This window comes from Triturus cristatus, chromosome 1_2, assembly GCF_964204655.1.
Source record: "Triturus cristatus chromosome 1_2, aTriCri1.1, whole genome shotgun sequence".
Taxonomy (NCBI): Eukaryota; Metazoa; Chordata; class Amphibia; order Caudata; family Salamandridae; genus Triturus; species Triturus cristatus.
This window is the reverse complement of record NC_140580.1, coordinates 220,450,175-220,467,941: the sequence shown is the minus strand read 5'-3', so window position 1 is coordinate 220,467,941 and position 17,767 is coordinate 220,450,175. Positions and strand designations below refer to the sequence as shown.

The following is a 17,767-nucleotide window of genomic DNA, read 5'->3' as shown; positions in this document are numbered from 1 at the left end:
TGAAAAAACTTAATGCTTACTAACCAAAAATTTTACTTGGTCTTTATTGACTTGTGGGCTGCATTTGACCTGATCCTCGGTGAGAATCTCTGGAGAGTGCTCGTAGAAATGGGGTCCACCATTTGCCTGAACACTCTCATTGCTAGATTACATGAAAATAACTATTCTCAGGTCCATTGGGGTAGTGGGGGCGAACTGACTACCCGCATTCCCATTCTTCGCAGGGTTCTTCAGGGGTGAAACCTTGCCCCTACCCTCTTTACCCTGTATATCAATGATGTGGTTAAGGCACTGATGGCATGCACAAATGATTCTCCTGTTAAAAATGGGAAAAATCCCTTTACTCCTTTTTGCAGATTATTAATTTCTCATTTCCAAAACCCCTATCAATCTTTAAAAGCTGATTGATAAGTTTCTGGAATTCTGCATGGCAAGGGATCGAGAACTAAATTTGATAAATACAAAATATATGGTTTTTGGTAAAGGCACAGCTAAAAGTAGCACTGTACAAATAGGCACCTAACTCCTTGAAAGGGTTTTCTGTTTTGATTACTTGATAGTCAAATTATCTGACAAGTTTAAATGGGAACCCCAAATTAACAAATGTTCCCTTTTAACAGTCCATAGAGCAAATGCCATACTCCGACTATACAAGAGGACATATTCCTGTTCAATCTCTATAGCCCTTGTGGCAAATCATGCCAAAGCCCAAAGCGCAGCACTTTTTGAAACTGAAGTTTGGGGTTATATTGACACCCAAAAGTTGTCCGTAGCTGAGAATAATTTCATTAGATCACTTATCTCTGTCCCAACCAGCACCCCTCTTATCCCACTCTGCCTTGACTTACGTATAAATGCATTTTGAAAGTGGCACAACTGAAACCATTAACATACTAGATTTACATTTGGTCAATCCCCAAGCTCTTGGAGTATTGGGACTCCATAGAGGATCTAATGAAAATGGGCATTGCAATGAAGGTTCCTTGGCTACGGTTTGTTTTTAGCTGGTGTAAGAAACTATGTTTACTCAAATTATGGGATGATCCTGGACAAATTCACAAGGCAGAAATTGCTTTTTTTAAATCACCATACTGGGCCTACGTGTATGGCCAACAAGCTAGAAGTGGGACCTTTGGGAAGTTGACAGAACGGTTTTTCAATTTTGAACAAAGCCCACATTTTAAGATCTTCATTGACACCATCACACCACCCTTTGAAAAACGCTTTTACGTGAGGTTTTTCTAGGTAGCCTGCCCTTGAAGGCATTTAGCAGTAAGTGGAAAAAAGACCAGGCCTCCGACATGTGCCCAGCCTGCAATTCCTCACCTGAAACAGAGGAACAAATTGTGTTCTCTTGTCCGATGTACTGCAGTACATGGCGAAAGTGGATATGCCTGGTGTGCTTGAACCTGGGGATCACCCGCTATTCTGTTGCCCAGCGAAACTTAAAAACTGATACTTCTGGCCCAATTTTATTCTCGGTCAGTCGCTTCCTACTAAACATTTGGTTAAAACGAGTGAAATTCTTGACTTAACTACATTGTCAATTAGTGGTATATAAAAGATCAAATCACCCATTTTAACCCTTAATTTTCTTAGCCATATTGTTGATAGCAGCCTGTCCTAAATGCATGTCGTAGTGGTGATAAATATATTTTTTTTCAACTACCTGGCTCATTTGAACAATTACTTCGCACTGGTTAAGATCTTTTTAAATGTGTAAAACTAGTAATTAAAAAAATGTGTTGATATTCGCTCTTTACCAATTTTCGTACTGTGCGTGTCATATTGCTCACTCAGTTTGAACCCTCTGGGATCAGTTGATCTCCTGATATTTTCCCATTTTATGAATTTAGCATTTTACTTGGTTTTGCCATGATCCACTTTTTACCAACTGTTTATTCTGATTTAAAATTTTCTGAGTATTATTCTGTATTTATGCACTGAATGTAGCATTTTCTGTTTTGCGCTAGTCAGTGGCTATCTTCTGCAAAGCCCTATGTAATGAATATTGAAATGAGAATAGATTTTTTAAGACAGTCTGTTTTATATGTTGACTGATTTTTCAAATTGTTATTATTGATTTTATATTGTACAGTTGGATGGTTATGGCAACTGTGTAAAGTATTATGATGCTGAAGATCATTCATAACTGTTCTGAGCTGGTTGAAGATATGAACTCTTCAATCAATTATCATGATTTACAGTTTAAAGTAAGATGTAAGGAGAATATGAAGATAGATCTGCTTTTTGCTTTTTTTCAGAGATTATCCTTTGAAAAGACCCTCTGCATTTGTGCCAGCCTGGCGTAGTGTCCCCAAATCTCAGAGCAGTAGCGCCTTAGAAGCTTTGGATTCATCCAGATGGGCAAACAGTCGCATTTCTAACATGGGTAAGAGAAGTGGCATATACTTTCTGAAACTAGATCCATCATTATGAGTGTTCAATTCCTTAGATTTTTTTCAGTATGCAGGATAGTCTTGTTGAAGTGGCAAGTGTGAAATGTATAGGAAGGCCATTTAGTGATATGTTTGTGAATATGTTCAAGAATCTTCATTTTCCATGGTACAAGACAGGATAGTAGAATGTCTTTACTTCAACCAAAAACATGCTCATTGTTAGAAATGTCATTTTATTATAGTTTAAAAACAATAATTATGTATAGATTTTCACACATTTTCTAGTATAGTTTTTTCTTACGACTCCAGAAAGGGAAAAGCTAATAATTGGTAAGGCAAATACAGTATTGATGCTTAGATACTTTCATTAAATCCAGCTCTGCTTTCATTGTGAAAGTATAAAGAGAAATGCCATAAAGTGTAAAACCCCAATACTTATCTCATTGGCTGAGGCACAGCGTAACAAAAATCAGGGAGAATGACCTTGGGTGTCTAGTTACTTAGTTCTGTGAAAACTGTTTGATGCACTGTCGCTACCCTGAATCCACTGAATCAAATTGCCATCACATCAGAGGCACTACGCAAAAATTCCACTGCTACAGGTGCTACAAATCAAATAAGGTAAGCAGTACTTTAGTCAAGGCTTAATTTGGTTTAGGAAGAGAATGATGGTTAGATTTAAGGCCCTCTATTAATTTGTATTTTAATTTACTAGAAGGTTGGGGTTTTCATTATGATTGTGTTAACTTTCTTTTTTAAATGTATATATTTTTATCTTAATTTAGAGCTGGTGTTACTTATTTATTTTATTGAATTAATTATAATTTAGGGTTTGATTACCATTAACATCAGAGTCTGGCAAACAGTATTTATTTAAAATGAATGTAATAGATTTTATTTAAGATCATTTAATTCATTTCCTTAGGATTAGAGTTAAGGATACGGGTAACATTAGGAGAAGTGTGGCTTAATAATTAGAGCAGCAGACCCTGATGCAGAGGTCTAGCCCGGGACCAGGGTTCAATTCCCCGCCTTGGCGGGTCTTAGGCTCAAAATTCCACGGACCTGATAATTCTCGCCTCGGTGCCATTCCAATCATGGAGTCCCACTCTGCAACTCTGGGCAATAGCTTGCTTAATCTCCACAACGGCCCCCACAACGCTAAGGATGCCTGGCCTCCACCTTGGGGGTGCCCAGGAGTGGACGCCTCACAGGGAAAGCCAGGATGGGTTCCACAGCGGTATTCGTACAAGCGCCTTGAGACCCTTGTGGGTGAGTAGTGTGCTATACAAGTATCAATTTACATTAGGGTTAGGTTAAAAAAATTTTTTTAATTCAGTTTGTTTTAATGTATTTTTATTCAATTTAATATATTTAAATTTCATGCTATTTGAGGTTTACCATTCCAATTACTTTGATGCAATTAATTGTATTTTGTGTAAACAATACTGTTGGGATTAGCTTAAGTGTTGATCTCGGTCTATATGTAGGGTAGAAGTAGTCGAGTTGAGGTAGTGGTAAATTGATTGTATTACTGTTTGAAAGTACTCGTAACTGACATAGTCGCTCTGGCATCATAGTAGTTCTATGTATAGGAAGGTGCATTAAGTTGTTGTACTGGATAGCAACCTGTAGGAGATCTCTGCTGATAATGTGGAAGTTGATTACAAAAAAATCAGACTTCATTATTATTTTTGTATTTTGTAAGCCCATGTTCCCAAACATGACCATGTGTCATTTTGTCAAATATCTCTGGCTCTTGGTGCTTCCTGAGGATGTAACTTCAGCTCCAAATGTAGTAAAAGCAAAAAAAAATCATTTTGAGGGAATCCAGAGTGTATTTTTGAAAGTATCAGTACACTTTATCTTTTGTGATCACTCTTTATTTAATGACAGTGTTCACGCTTCCCTCACAATGCACAAGCCTAGCTCTGGAGACTGCTGATTACATAGGTCAGTGAAGGTAAAGCAGAGAGGGAAGTATTTTAAGGAAAGTAGCCACCTGAATTCATGACCGGCATTAAAAAGGTAAACACAAATCTTAGCAGTGCAAAATTACTCAAGGCACCAATACACTTTACCTTTTGGGATTGCTCTTCATGTGGTACAGTGTGCCCTCTTCCCTCATATTACGAAAGCCTGGTCCCTTAGACTGCTTATTGTGGTGTGGGCAATTAATAATAAGACAGATGAGCAGATGTTCCAAGAAAAGTGGCCACCTGCTAGCAAGCACTCAAGTATGGAGCAGACACTGGAGAGATTCAATGGGGCTGGGCACTTTGTGTGGAAAGTTTATTGCCATGTGTCTGCTAGTCGGCATATCTGTCTGCTTACTTTGCTTTTAAATGTTTCCAGTTTCAATACTTTGCACTTTTTGTAATACTTTCAAAATGAGTCGAATGACTAGCAGATCTAAGACCTTACATCCAAAAGGCTCAACGAAACACTAAGTGCAACCCAGCACGTTTAGAAGACTGAAAGCCTCTAAAGGGTCTCTCCTGCAAGTAACATGGCAACATATTTTCAGTCAAAATCCAATATGGAAAATGGTGTAGCAAAAGTCAATAGTGTGGCCCACAAAATAGAGAAGGAAATAAGTTGGTAGTTGAGTTGGATTTCTCTTTTTTACCACAAGGAGGGGGTTAGGTTTCTAAAGGAAATGATAGAAATCACATGTATTGTTCATTTCAACTTGATAGGGAATACAGATTTTCTGAGGTAGAAAGCTCCAATGCTGAGCCTGCACTCGCCCTTGGAGGATGATGGTTATATCTCAGTTGTACACGTATTTCAGAATTTGAGTGACACCTTGGATTCTGCAGCTAACACACTGAGTTGACATTTGGAGACATTAGATTTTCAAGGGAGTTTACTTCAAACACTTGCAGGGAAGGTTATTTTGATTGATAAATTAATAGAGTTACACAGCACAGGCTGCACCAGCAAGGGTAAAAAAGTAGACTACTACTGAAGTAAGTGTTGTTTTGCACTGCATTTACCATGATGCACTGGGGCAAATTGAGTGCTGGCATTTAAGGCGTTGGGCTCCCACCCTCCTCCTGTTTGAAAAAGGCTCCGTTGAACTAGTGAGCTGGTGAGCTTGGGTTGATGCACTTGCACCCAGTGAGGGGTGCAGAGACCTGAGAAGACTTAGGGCATCATTTCCAGCACCTGCAAGAACGACTTGTTGCTCTCCACTGATGAAGGAATTCATCCAGAAACGTGTCTAGAATTACACAGCAAAGGCTGCAACAACAATTTTGAAAAATGAAAGGCTACTACTGAAGTAAGTGTTATCATGCACTGCATTTACCATGATGCATTGGGGTAAAATGAGTGTTGGGATGTGAGACAGTGTGCTCCCATCCTCCTGATTATAAATTATGTCGGCTTGCAGAAAAGGTGGAAAAAGCTACCACCCAGAATGGAGGGAGTGAAGAAGTTTGTAATTGTGATTGTTCCTTAACAGGTAGTAACATAAGCACTTTACCAGAAATGTTAAACACTCTTTTGGAAGATTTGAAAGGGTGGGTTAGAAAACAGGGTGACCTAGTCAGCCATCCTAGATGGGTTGCTCGGTGAAGACTTGGAGGAGAATGGGAAAGGAGTAGACCTGATATTTCAAAACAAGGCAGAGATGAATAAGGAATGAACAAGTCAGGTAGGGATGGTAATGGAACAGTTACAAACTATTGAATCAAAGCATAATCATGGAGTTCTTTTATTGACTGAAGATTTTAATCTAAATGTCTTACAGGTTATACGTTTAGATGATGGAATGGCAGAATATCTTTCAGAAATATTGTCTTGGACAGTGTACTGTGAGACCCATGAAAGGCCAGATTATGAATTTATCCACTTATTGTAGTCTTGTAGTCTTTAAATTTAAGCCCCTGAATGATTGTTTTCCTGATTATACTCTCCCCCATACCCACTTTACTTTTAATGCTGGTAACACATCATGTTTAATAAGACTGCACACTCATTTGTGCTTCATTGTATTCCTGGTGCAGAAATTATTGTGCAAACTCGACTCGAGAGTAATCCTATGCCTCAGTATGGTAATATACAAACTCCAGTGAAGAAGGATATAGATCTCAGAGAGGTGGGCTATCAGCCATGCAAGGAAGTGTATAAAATAGTTAACTGGAGTGTCTCCATAAGATATTATCCAAACAATATCCTCTCGGCGGCATTGTTACCTTCATTTCAGGATTTACTAGAAAATCAAGGGACAAGATTAATAAAAGATTGGAAAGAGATTTGAAGCCTTTTACTTAGGAAGCAAAGCAATTGGATTTGCGGAGGAAGAGGGAAGATTAAGGGGTATATGCCAGAGATAAGAGGCATTACCTAAGAATAATGAACAGGAAGCAAAACTTAATTAAGACTCCATTTAATATTACTAGGCAGCACGAAATTCAGAAACTGAAGTCTTTACACAGGAAACAAATTTGGGTGGTAAAGCACAAGTTACGGTGAAGTAGAATAGATGTATCTCCCTACAGTTTGTGTCGGAGGGGACTCGAGTCAATTTGGGCTTATGTTACTTGGTTTTAGAATGGATGGGTAATATCAATACCATCCCGGGAAAAGTGTGGGAAGGTCATAATAAAACACAGACGGACACGGCTTCTATGGGTTACAATTGAAAGATGGAAAAGAAGAGGTAATGGTTCCTAAGTTGTCCATAAACGAAGTTTAAGGGTTTATTAGGGGTAAGGGGGACATGGTGTGCTGGAACCAAATGCAATTTCCCTGGAAGTCTAGAACCATCCGGTCCATTTTATACAGATTTGCCTGGCCTGACAGGGCTATTCCTGTCAGCTGATGTGTAGCAATATTATATCCGATCTTTTATAGGAGGTTGCAAAGAACCCGGAAAACTACATTTATATTTCTTCCCTCCTAGATGCAGAAGCAAAATTTTATACCAGTTTCTTTTGCTTGTAACTTGAGCAATGGGCAGAAACAAATACAACTATATCCTAACAAAGTTTTGGTGTGGCGCCTCTAATGTGGACAGTACCTTAGTCTTATCTAGGATGGTTATTTTGCGGGATACATCCGTTACAACGCGGTCTTTACACCGCAATACATTTACAAAGTAGCCATTACAACCAAAGTTGTTACAATGACTTGCGCTGGATGGCGCTATACACTAAGGAATAGTATGATTTACTATTCCAACACCTTCCCTACTGTTACGTAGCCTAGAGTTGGAATAGTAAATCATACTATTCCTAAGTCCAGCGTCCTCCAGCTCAAGTCGTTGTAATGACTTGCGTTGTAGGCGTATCGCGGTGTAAAGACCGCGATATAACATCATACATTCTTCTTTTGCTCAGAAAGGAGGTTCGCATTTATAAGTCTGAAGAGTGTTAGAAGAGAGAGAGGATATGCATCCTATTCGGGCACAACATAATTATCTCTATATGGAAAAAACCTATCTGCAGAAAGTTAGTGTTGGTTATGGTTGGGGGGTAGAAAAAAAGGGAGCTTGAACCTTTTAATGATAGCGATTTAATTATTCCGAGTTATATTTCACTTATGTTTTTTCAGGTGTGCAAGGTGTACATACATTTTAGAGGTCTTCATTATGGAATTTTTCATGTGTTGTTTATAGTCTGGCTTGACAGCGAAGATAGCACTAGACAATTATGCGATAATCACCAGACGACGGGCTTCAGCTCTGCCCACATGTTGGGAGCCAGGAGTGCATTGTTTGTTTTGGCAGAAGTTGTATGCTTCCACAAAGAAAAGTACTGGTCCTTCACACAGCTCTGATCAATTTGCTTATTTATCTAGCGTCTTGAGCTTGGACTTTCAGGGCAGACTCATGACACTTTAATGCAATTTAAGTGTCTTAAATAACTAGATACTTTATGGGGTTTTTCTCTGGCAGCGGGACTGATGGGAGGACAGTAGTCATTAACTTACATTGATGTTTAGGGCTGGCTTGACAGTGTAACTTTCACATGATCTTATGTGATCAACAAACTGGAACTTTCAGAGCCTAGTGAGAGGGGGGCTTAAGCTCCACTCACATGCTGGTCACCCTGAGTAGAGGATTTGATTTGACCAAATGTGTGTGCTTCCACTGAATAGACTGCATTTATTACTTTTTTTTTACTTGTGACAAGGATTATTCTCAATGCAGCAGGACTGAGTTGGTTATGGTGGCAAACCAATGATCAGGGCTAGAGGCCTGATCTGTTTATTATGAAATAGCATGATAAAGACACTAGGCCTGACATATTTATTGTGAAAAGCATATGTTAAAGTCCATAGCTTGTAGGTGCGAATTGTTATCACTCTATAATAAAACCTGCAGATAGGTATGGTTTGTATATTGTTTTGAAAGCACCATTTTTCTACATATTTATAATTTTATAACTGTTTGCATGATGGTTGCCAGTGTATGTGCACTTGAATAGGCCGGTGTTGTGTAAAGTGTAAAACCAATCTTAAAGGGCAAAGGTTTCATCAGTTCATTGGGAAAAGCATGTCTGATTTCATAGGTTTCATCTATTTATTATGAATCGTTACGACAAAGCCAGTAGATCTGATCTACTTATTGTGAAAAGCATGAATTAAAGACAATTGACTTTGAAGCATGTATTGTTATTACATTGTGATAAAGCGTATAGGTAGGCACTTTGTTATATGGAAGCTCACAGATTGTAGTAAGAGTTTTGGTGTTGGTGATCTACCCAAACAAACTCTGGGGATAGAAGATATGGGCTCTCTTAGGAGAGGGAGTATTTTGCTTTGCAAATATATAGATTTTATAGATTTGTACTGTTATGACTATATGCCAGATGGTTGCCTTGTGGAAAGCTTACACTCAATACAATGGGCTTAAGTTGGTTTTGGTGACAAGCCAATGAAAAAGTCCATATGCCTAATTGTGTTTACAATGAAGCCAATAGGCCTTGCATATTGATTGTGAAAACCATATGGTAAAGTTAATAGACATTTAAGGGTGGATTGCTATTACTCCAAAGTAAAGCCTGAAAATTAAAGAATATTTTCGCTGGAGAATACTTGTTCAGCCCTGTTAGTAGATATACTATTATAATATATTTTACGACTGTAAGCCTGCTGGTTGCCTTGTGGGGAAGCTTATGCTTAGTACAGTAGTCCTGCGTTGGTTAGAATGACAACCCAATTATAACAGCTATAGGCTTCATTGATGTGCAGGGAAATCGTATGCCTGATGCCATAGATAAGGCCTGTTTATTATGAAAAATGAATACAAAGGCATTAGGCCCTGGCTTATTTATTGTGGAAAGCATATGCTAAAGCCATTAGTACTCTGTGAATTGTTGTGGCATTATGGTATAGACCGTAGAAAATTATTTGGTTACATGTAATCTCACATATTGTAGCCATCGTAGGCAAGGGTCATGGTGTTGGTCACCCACTCTGATAAATCCAGGAGGTAGAATTTCACTTTGATGACACTTGTTAAGCCTTATTGTGAGTGGCTGTATATTGTTTCACAAACTGTAATTTTGTAGATATTTGTAATTTTTTTTAATGCATGGTAGTTGCTGGCTTCTGAGCACTTCTGTAGGCCTTTGTTGCCTATAATGCTTAACCATTGGTAGAGGGCTTATCATTGTGAAAAGTTATGTCAGATTTGTTTAGTTTGATCTGTTTATCCTGAAAAGTTATAAGAAAGCTTTGCTTGCTTACTTACTGTGAAATCTATGGGTAAAAGGTAAACAGTTTTAAGGGCGGATTGTTATTAAACTGTGCTAAAACATATAGTCAAACATTTTGTTACATGGCATCTCGAAGATAACTGTAATAGGTAAGGGTTTTTCTGCTAGTGACTCACCTGAGCAAACCATGGAGATAGACAATTTGCACTATGGTAATCATTACTAGGCTCTGTTTATCATTGTATTGTTTTGACAGCAATATTGTGTACTTATTTGTAATTTTACTACAGTATACCTGATGGGTGCCTTGTGGGAAGGCTTATGAACAACATAGTAGGTCTGATTTGCCTATGGTCACAAACCAATGGTAAAGGTTAAAGGCTTAATTGTTTATAAATTAAAAGTTATGATAAAGGCAGTAGGCCTCACAGATTGATTATTTCTCTGTCTTAAAGACTACCTTTATTCTGTGCAGGAATATTTATCTTAAACTTGTATGTCTGTTTCTAATCAAGGACTGAACTCGGCAGAGTAACACTAGCAACTGAGCTGCATCATTCGATATTGATTAAGCTTTCGATATGCTGGTTTGGCCCTATCTCATGGCAGTGTTCCGTAGGATAGGATGAGTCCGGAATTTCCTTGTTGAATAACATTACTGTGCACAGACCTTATATCGAGGGTCTGCACAGGCAGAGTGATTTCAGACATAATATATATAGGAAGGGGCACAGGACAGAGGTGTAACACCTCTTTCATCCATAATTTCTGCACTGACAGTGTAACCGTTGGGCTGCCTGCTGTGATCGAAGGGCCCAACCTGGGGGTAGTGACAGCCCACCAAGTCCAAATAATAGCTATGTATGCGGATTACACTTCGCTGTACCTGTTTGCGCAGGCAACAATAGTGTCATCCTTGATGCAGTTATTGAACTAATTTGGCAGGGTCTCAGGCCTGAAATGTAATTGGCAAAAATAGTGCCTGTTTGCACTGATTAAATTGACAGATCAACAGAAACATACATTGCCTGACATACAATTACAGTGGAAATATGACACCATAAAATACTTGGTGGTATACATATACTGCATGGAACATGATTTGATTGAAGGAAATCTAGGGAGGGCGATTTCGTCGACATGACAATCGATTTAGTTCTGGTGACAATTGCTATTAGCCCCAATGGACAGAGTCACAATTTAAAATGTTTTATTGCTACCCAGATTGCTATATTTTGCAGCTATCCTAGTCATTTTGAATTCATCATTTTCTAAGGATCTGCAAACCATATTCACATCATTGTCATGGGGATATCGCAGTTTAAATTGTATGCACCAGTTGTGGCCGGAATCCTCTGGATCGTACGTTGCTCTAGAGGGGTCCCTCTCTCGACACCCCCACGGTCTGAGATAGCATTACAGACTCCATGGAGTGGTCCAGCGGGGGAAGGAAAGGATGGGGACAGCAGGGAGGGAGACCTGTGAAGACAGAAGGAGACAGCAATCAGTAACTCCCTGCCTATCTTCCTTCCTACTCAACCCTGCTCCACCCCCACGCTAAGGATGAGAAAGGTACCTGTAAAGGAAGAAAACTCTCAGCGTTGCATAGGGAACCCACGACCCTTAAAGACGTACTCTCCACGATCTGTAGTAAAAGAGGACGTAGGATTAGCTCGCACCCCTGTATGTGTCGCTAACCTCACCGCACCCTTTCCCTCGTAAGACCCTTACCCTGGAGATAAAGACTATGAAGAAGACAGGGGAGCGGAAGAGCCGACCTCCTGCTCACTCTCAGAACCCCTGCTGCATAACGTGAGAAAAGAAAACACACAATATAATTCCGTAGGTTTTGATCATTCCACAATTAGATATCAGGCACTTGTTATTCGGACACACATCTGCATTACTTCATGAGACAGTGGCTAGGTTCCGTCACAGTGCCTTATGCCTTTTCAGAAACGGCAGCTTCAAAAACCCACGACTTCAGGTAGTTCGTGAGTTCACTCGGGGAGCATTCTAAGTCACAACCACCACAAGGGATTGGGTAAAACACACAAGAAATCGTAGCAGCGTAGTGCATTTAGTCAAGCAGCACCCAGCGTGGTTGCAAATGGAGCACTGCAATACAAGGTTACCAATAGTGCCCTTCTTCCCCGCATGAACATAGTTCACCGAGTTCACCAACGAGGGAAGAATGCACGCAAAGAATATCGTTCTCTTTAGCACTCCCGATACCAGCCTTGAGTGGTCCTTCGGGTTTTCACTGCAGTAGGAACAAGATAAGACTCCTACCAGAAACGTCACAGAGAGACCCTCGTTCCGAGTCTCATTCCAGAATTGCCACCAAGAACCAAGCTGAGCCAAACAGCAGCGTAATTAGCGTGGTGCTCAATGCACCCTTACCAACCTCCGTGACGTCCAGCGCAGCTCTCAGCAAAGAGTAAGCGGCACTCGCTCGGTGCCCCAGAACCTCTTTGTGCTCGCCGTGCACGAACCTCCTGACGTCACCACCGTCAGGGTTTCGCCAAGGCTCATGGGATCAGTAGTTCTTCCCCCCACCGCGCACTCGAGATCGATTTGGCAGGGTTCCTTGGGCTCCCTTCGTGTGGGCTTTGACAGTACATCCCCTCCCCGAAGAACCCTGACAAGGACATGGCTTGTTTGGGAAGCGTTGGTGAAATAGTCTGACATATCTAGGTGCGTGGACCCCTTCAGCGGGTTCCCATGAGTTCTCCTCCTCCCCGTACCCCTTTCAGGCGATCAGATACCACAGCTTTGCGCGGTGGATCTTAGAATCCAGGATCCCCCTAATCTCATATTCTTCATCTTCCTGTACCCGTACCTGGGGAGCAGTTTTACCTTTCCTTGCAGGTTTTAACAAAGAGACATGAAAGGTAGGATGGATTCGGAGAGAAGAGGGGAGGTCTAGTTTGACCGCAACCGGGTTGATGAGCTTCACTACTCAATACGGGCCTATCTATTTGGGATTGAACACGCTATATTTTTTAAACCTGATGTTTCTGGTTGATAGCCATACGTAGTCTCCAATCTTGTATACGGGTCCCTGTCGTCTGGTTTTATCAGCGTAGCTCTTATACCTCTCTTTGGTTTTCTTTAACGTCTTTTGAGCCTGGGACAGGAGGTTTTGGATCTGCCTAATCCTCACCTTGACCTCTGGTATGTGTTCGGTTCCCTTGGGATGCAAGAAAGGAATAAACCTGGGATGAAAACCGTATGAACAGTAAAAAGGCGAGTGTTTGGTGGAGCTATGGGTTGCGCTATTATAGGCGATTTCCGCCAACCACAAGGTGTCAACCCAGTTTTCCGTAGTGCTATCAACGTAACACCTCAGGTACGGTTTTAGACTCTGATTCATCCTCTCCGTCTGCCCATCGGTTTGGGGATGAAAGCTGGTGGATAGATCGGGGGAGATCTTCAGGGAAGTACACCACTCCCTCAAAAATTTGGCGGTGAATTGGGGCCCTCTGTCCTAAACCACCCTCTGGGGTCACCCATGCAACCTGACTACATGTAGCAGTAATAGCTGGGCTAGTTGGCCTGCTGTTGGTAATTTCTTGCATGCAATGAAATGAGCCATTTTAGTTAGATAGTCCACCACTACTAATATCACTGAATGCCCTTGGTCTATAGGCATTCCAACAATGAAATCCAACGAGATGTTTTGCCAGGGGTGGTCAGGGGTTGGCATGACTTGTAGCAACCCTGCGGGTCGGGTGTGTGATGACTTCATTTGTTCGCACACTGTGCACTCCTTGACCCATTGACGGAGATCCGTTCGTACTGAAGGCCACCAGAATTGTCTGAGAACTCTCTCTGTAGTTTTCTCTACGCCGTTATGACCGGCGCTGGGCAGCGTATGACACCAATGAAACACACGTCGTCATAGAGCAGGCACTGGGATCAATAACTGTTTCTTGCGCAGACGCAATCCATCTTTCACCTTCCACTCCTGGTGCTGGGATATCCACTTTATCCATTTGTCGGTATTGATGCGACGGGCCACACACCTCAGAAACGGTTCAGTGACCGTAGTACCAAGGATTTTGCCCGGGTCTATAATGGTCTGTTTGATTGGTGCGGTGGAGATCTGTGAGGTGGACTGGCGGGTCAATGCGTCGGCCTTTTTATTGTCCTTTCCTGGGCGATAGGTGACGATAAAATTATACTCCGCAAAGAACAAGGTCCAACGCAATTGTCGTGGAGATAGGTGTCTGGCTGCCTTCATGAACTGAAGATTGCGGTGGTCAGTGTATACAGTGACAACGTGGCGGGCCCCTTTGAGATAATGGCGGCACTCCTCGAAGGCGTCTTTAATCGCGAGTAGCTCTTTCTCGGCGATATTATAGTTCTGTTCAGCCGGGTTTAATTTGCGGGAACGAAAGGCCACTGGATGTAACTGACCCGTCTCACGATGTCGTTGTGACAGTACTGCTCCTACGGCATAATCCGATGCATCTGCCTCCACCACGTAAGGTCTTTCAGGGTCAGTGTGAACCAATATCGGGGCCGTAACAAACGCCTCTTTCAAAGCCTCAAACCCCTTTTGAGTCTCTTCGGTCCACTGAAAGGGGACTTTCTTGCGCAGTAATCGTGTCAAAGGGGCTGCCAATCCTGAAAAGTGGCCTATAAATCGCCGGTAGAAGTTGGCAAAACTGAGGAAACACTGGATGTCTCTGATGTTCGTAGGGACGGGCCAGTTTTTTACTGCGGTGATTTTCCGTTCTGACATCTCTTGGCTGTGTGGTGTTAATATCACTCCCAGGAACTCCACGGTGGAGACCCCGAACTCACATTTACTAATCTTACAATACAGGTGATGGTTTTGTAAGGTTTGTAGAATGGTACGTACGTGAGTTACATGGCTCTCGACCGTGGATGAATAGATGAGAAGGTCATCGATATATACCACGACTATGCGATCCAGGTATTCGCGGAGGACGTCATTCAGGAAAAACTGGAAGGCAGCGGGCGCGTTACACAATCCAAAGGGCATAACTAGATATTCATACAAGCCATAACACGTCTTAAAGGCTGTCTTCCATTCGTCCCCCTTTCTTATGCGTACCAGATGGTATGCCCCTCTCAGGTCCAGTCGCGTGTAGATGACGGCCTTCTGTACTTGTTCCAGCATTACGGGGATTAACGGTAGGGGATATCGGTTTTTAACCGTGATGGCGTTCAAAGCCCTAAAGTCAATACAAGCTCTCAACTCTCCGTTGGCCTTGGGGATAAAAAACAGTGGCGATGCCGCTGGAGACTTGGAGTTACGAATGAATCCCAACGCCAAATATTTGTCCAAATATTCCCGTAGGTATGCGTTTTCTGGTTCCGTAAGTGCATATAATCTGCCTGTGGGCACTACCGCCCCTGGAATCAGATCAATCTGGCAGTCATATTGCCTATGAGGGGGTAATTTCTCGGCTTCTTCTTCGTTGAACACCGCTGCGTAGTCCTGATACGCCTCCGGCAAGATAACAGGATGTTCAGCAGCGGGGGCCACGTGATGCACCACTGCCAACAGAGCGCCGGGCTCTGGGGGTGAGGAATACAATTCATCAGGCAATACTCGGAAGTGTAGTGTACCTTTTCTTCCCTCCAATTCACTTGTGGGTTGTGTGACCGTAACCAGGGCAGTCCCAGTATTATCCCATATTGGGGGGCGTGGATGACGTTAAACACAAGTTTTTCCACATGGTCCAACCCATGGCTCACTTCTACTGCCTCGGTTTGGAAACGAATAGGTCCGGCCTCAAGTTGTTTCCCATCCACAGCATACACGACTTCAGGGATTTCCTTTTCACAAAGAGACAAACCTATCCGAGTTGCCAGGTTGTTGTCTACAAAACACCCCGTTGCTCCGGAGTCCAACATGGCTGTTATAGAACAACGTTCTCCATCCACTGACAGGGAGAGTTCGAGAAGAAAATGTTGCTTGGTAATCGGCGGGGCACCGCTCAAGGAAGGGATGTGGATATGGCTTGAAGAGACCCCTTCTCTTTCCTTCAAGCTTGCTCGTTTCCCGAAGGGCCCTCTGCTGTGGCCGCGAGTTGTCTACGCGGTTCTATCCTTGGATTTTTGGACCTCAATACACATTCCCTTATGAAATGCCCCTTTTTTCCGCAGTAAATACAGAGGCCTTTCTTCCACCGGTACTCTCTCTCTTCGCTCGTGAGAGCTGAACGTACTGTTCCTACTTCCATGGGCTCTGCTCGTGCTACCTGTGTACTTTCCGGATTCCGGGCTGGTTCCATACGCCAGGAGCCCCTGTCCCTTCTTCGGTTTTCCTCTTTTCGCTCGCTCAGTCGGTGATCTAAACGCAGAACGAGTGTTATTAAATCCTCACAGGTCACCGGCTGTGGTTCTATCTGGGCCAAAACATCCTTCATGTCTTCCCTTAAGCCCCTATGGAAGATGGCCAACTGTTTAGCTTCTGGCCATTCAGTTTCGGTAACAAGGCGCCGAAAATCGTTGAGATATGCTATCAGATCTCGATTCCCCTGTCTCAGCTCCAAAAGATCCTTGTCGGCAGTAAGCGTTGCTGCTCTACGATTGAATGTCTTAAAGTCTTTTATAAAAGAGTCCCAATCATAAAGCAAGGGATCATCTCGCTTCACCAACGGCACTGCCCACTGGGCTGCATCCCCCGCCAGATAGGAGATTAAAAAGGCTACTCTGGCACGGTTAGTGGCAAACGCCTTTGGCTTGCAGGAAAAGTGTAGCATTATCTGCGTGAGGAAAACCTGAACCTTACTACTTTCCCCGTGAAATCTTTCTGGGGTGGCCAAGGGAACGGGGGTGGGGATCTCCACTACCATTAGGGCCGAATGCGATGCGGCGGGGATCCCTACGTTGAAGGGATTTCTCTGCATCCTTTCAACCGTAGCCTGTAAGGCTGCAGTTTCTGCCCGAGAAGCGACTAGTTCGGTTTGTACCATCTGTAATGCAGCCAGGACGTCTTCTAAGGAAGCCATGGCTGCCCGAGGGACAACGTACGACCGGGAGGATATAAACCGTGGGCCGCTTACTCTGTTGTGGCCGGAATCCTCGGGATCGTACGTTGCTCTAGAGGGGTCCCTCTCTCGACACCCCCACGGTCTGAGATAGCATTACAGACTCCATGGAGTGGTCCAGCGGGGGAAGGAAAGGATGGGGACAGCAGGGAGGGAGACCTGTGAAGACAGAAGGAGACAGCAATCAGTAACTCCCTGCCTATCTTCCTTCCTACTCAACCCTGCTCCACCCCCACGCTAAGGATGAGAAAGCTACCTGTAAAGGAAGAAAACTCTCAGCGTTGCATAGGGAACCAACGACCCTTAAAGACGTACTCTCCACGATCTATAGTAAAAGAGGACGTAGGATTAACTCGCACCCCTGTATGTGTCGCTAACCTCACCGCACCCTTTCCCTCGTAAGACCCTTACCCTGGAGATAAAGACTATGAAGAAGACAGGGGAGCGGAAGAGCCGACCTCCTGCTCACTCTCGGAACCCCTGCTGCATAACGTGAGAAAAGAAAACACACAATATAATTCTGTAGGTTTTGATCATTCCACAATTAGATATCAGGCACTTGTTATTCGGACACACATCTGCATTACTTCATGAGACAGTGGCTAGGTTCCATCACAGTGCCTTATGCCTTTTCAGAAACGGCAGCTTCAAAAACCCACGACTTCAG

The 17,767-nt window shown here is 42.7% G+C and overlaps 1 protein-coding gene across 8 annotated transcripts in view; it reads left to right on the top strand.

Moving 5' to 3' along the window:
- The window catches only part of USP54 (ubiquitin specific peptidase 54), a 1,650,598-nt gene that overhangs the window by 1,010,884 nt on the left and 621,947 nt on the right, over positions 1 to 17,767 (top strand). For all 8 annotated transcript variants that reach the window (XM_085603496.1, XM_085603494.1, XM_085603495.1 and 5 more), the window contains one exon: positions 2,265 to 2,392. In XM_085603496.1, coding sequence (XP_085459622.1) covers positions 2,265 to 2,392 — 128 coding nt within the window. The remainder of the gene's footprint in view (positions 1 to 2,264; positions 2,393 to 17,767) is intronic.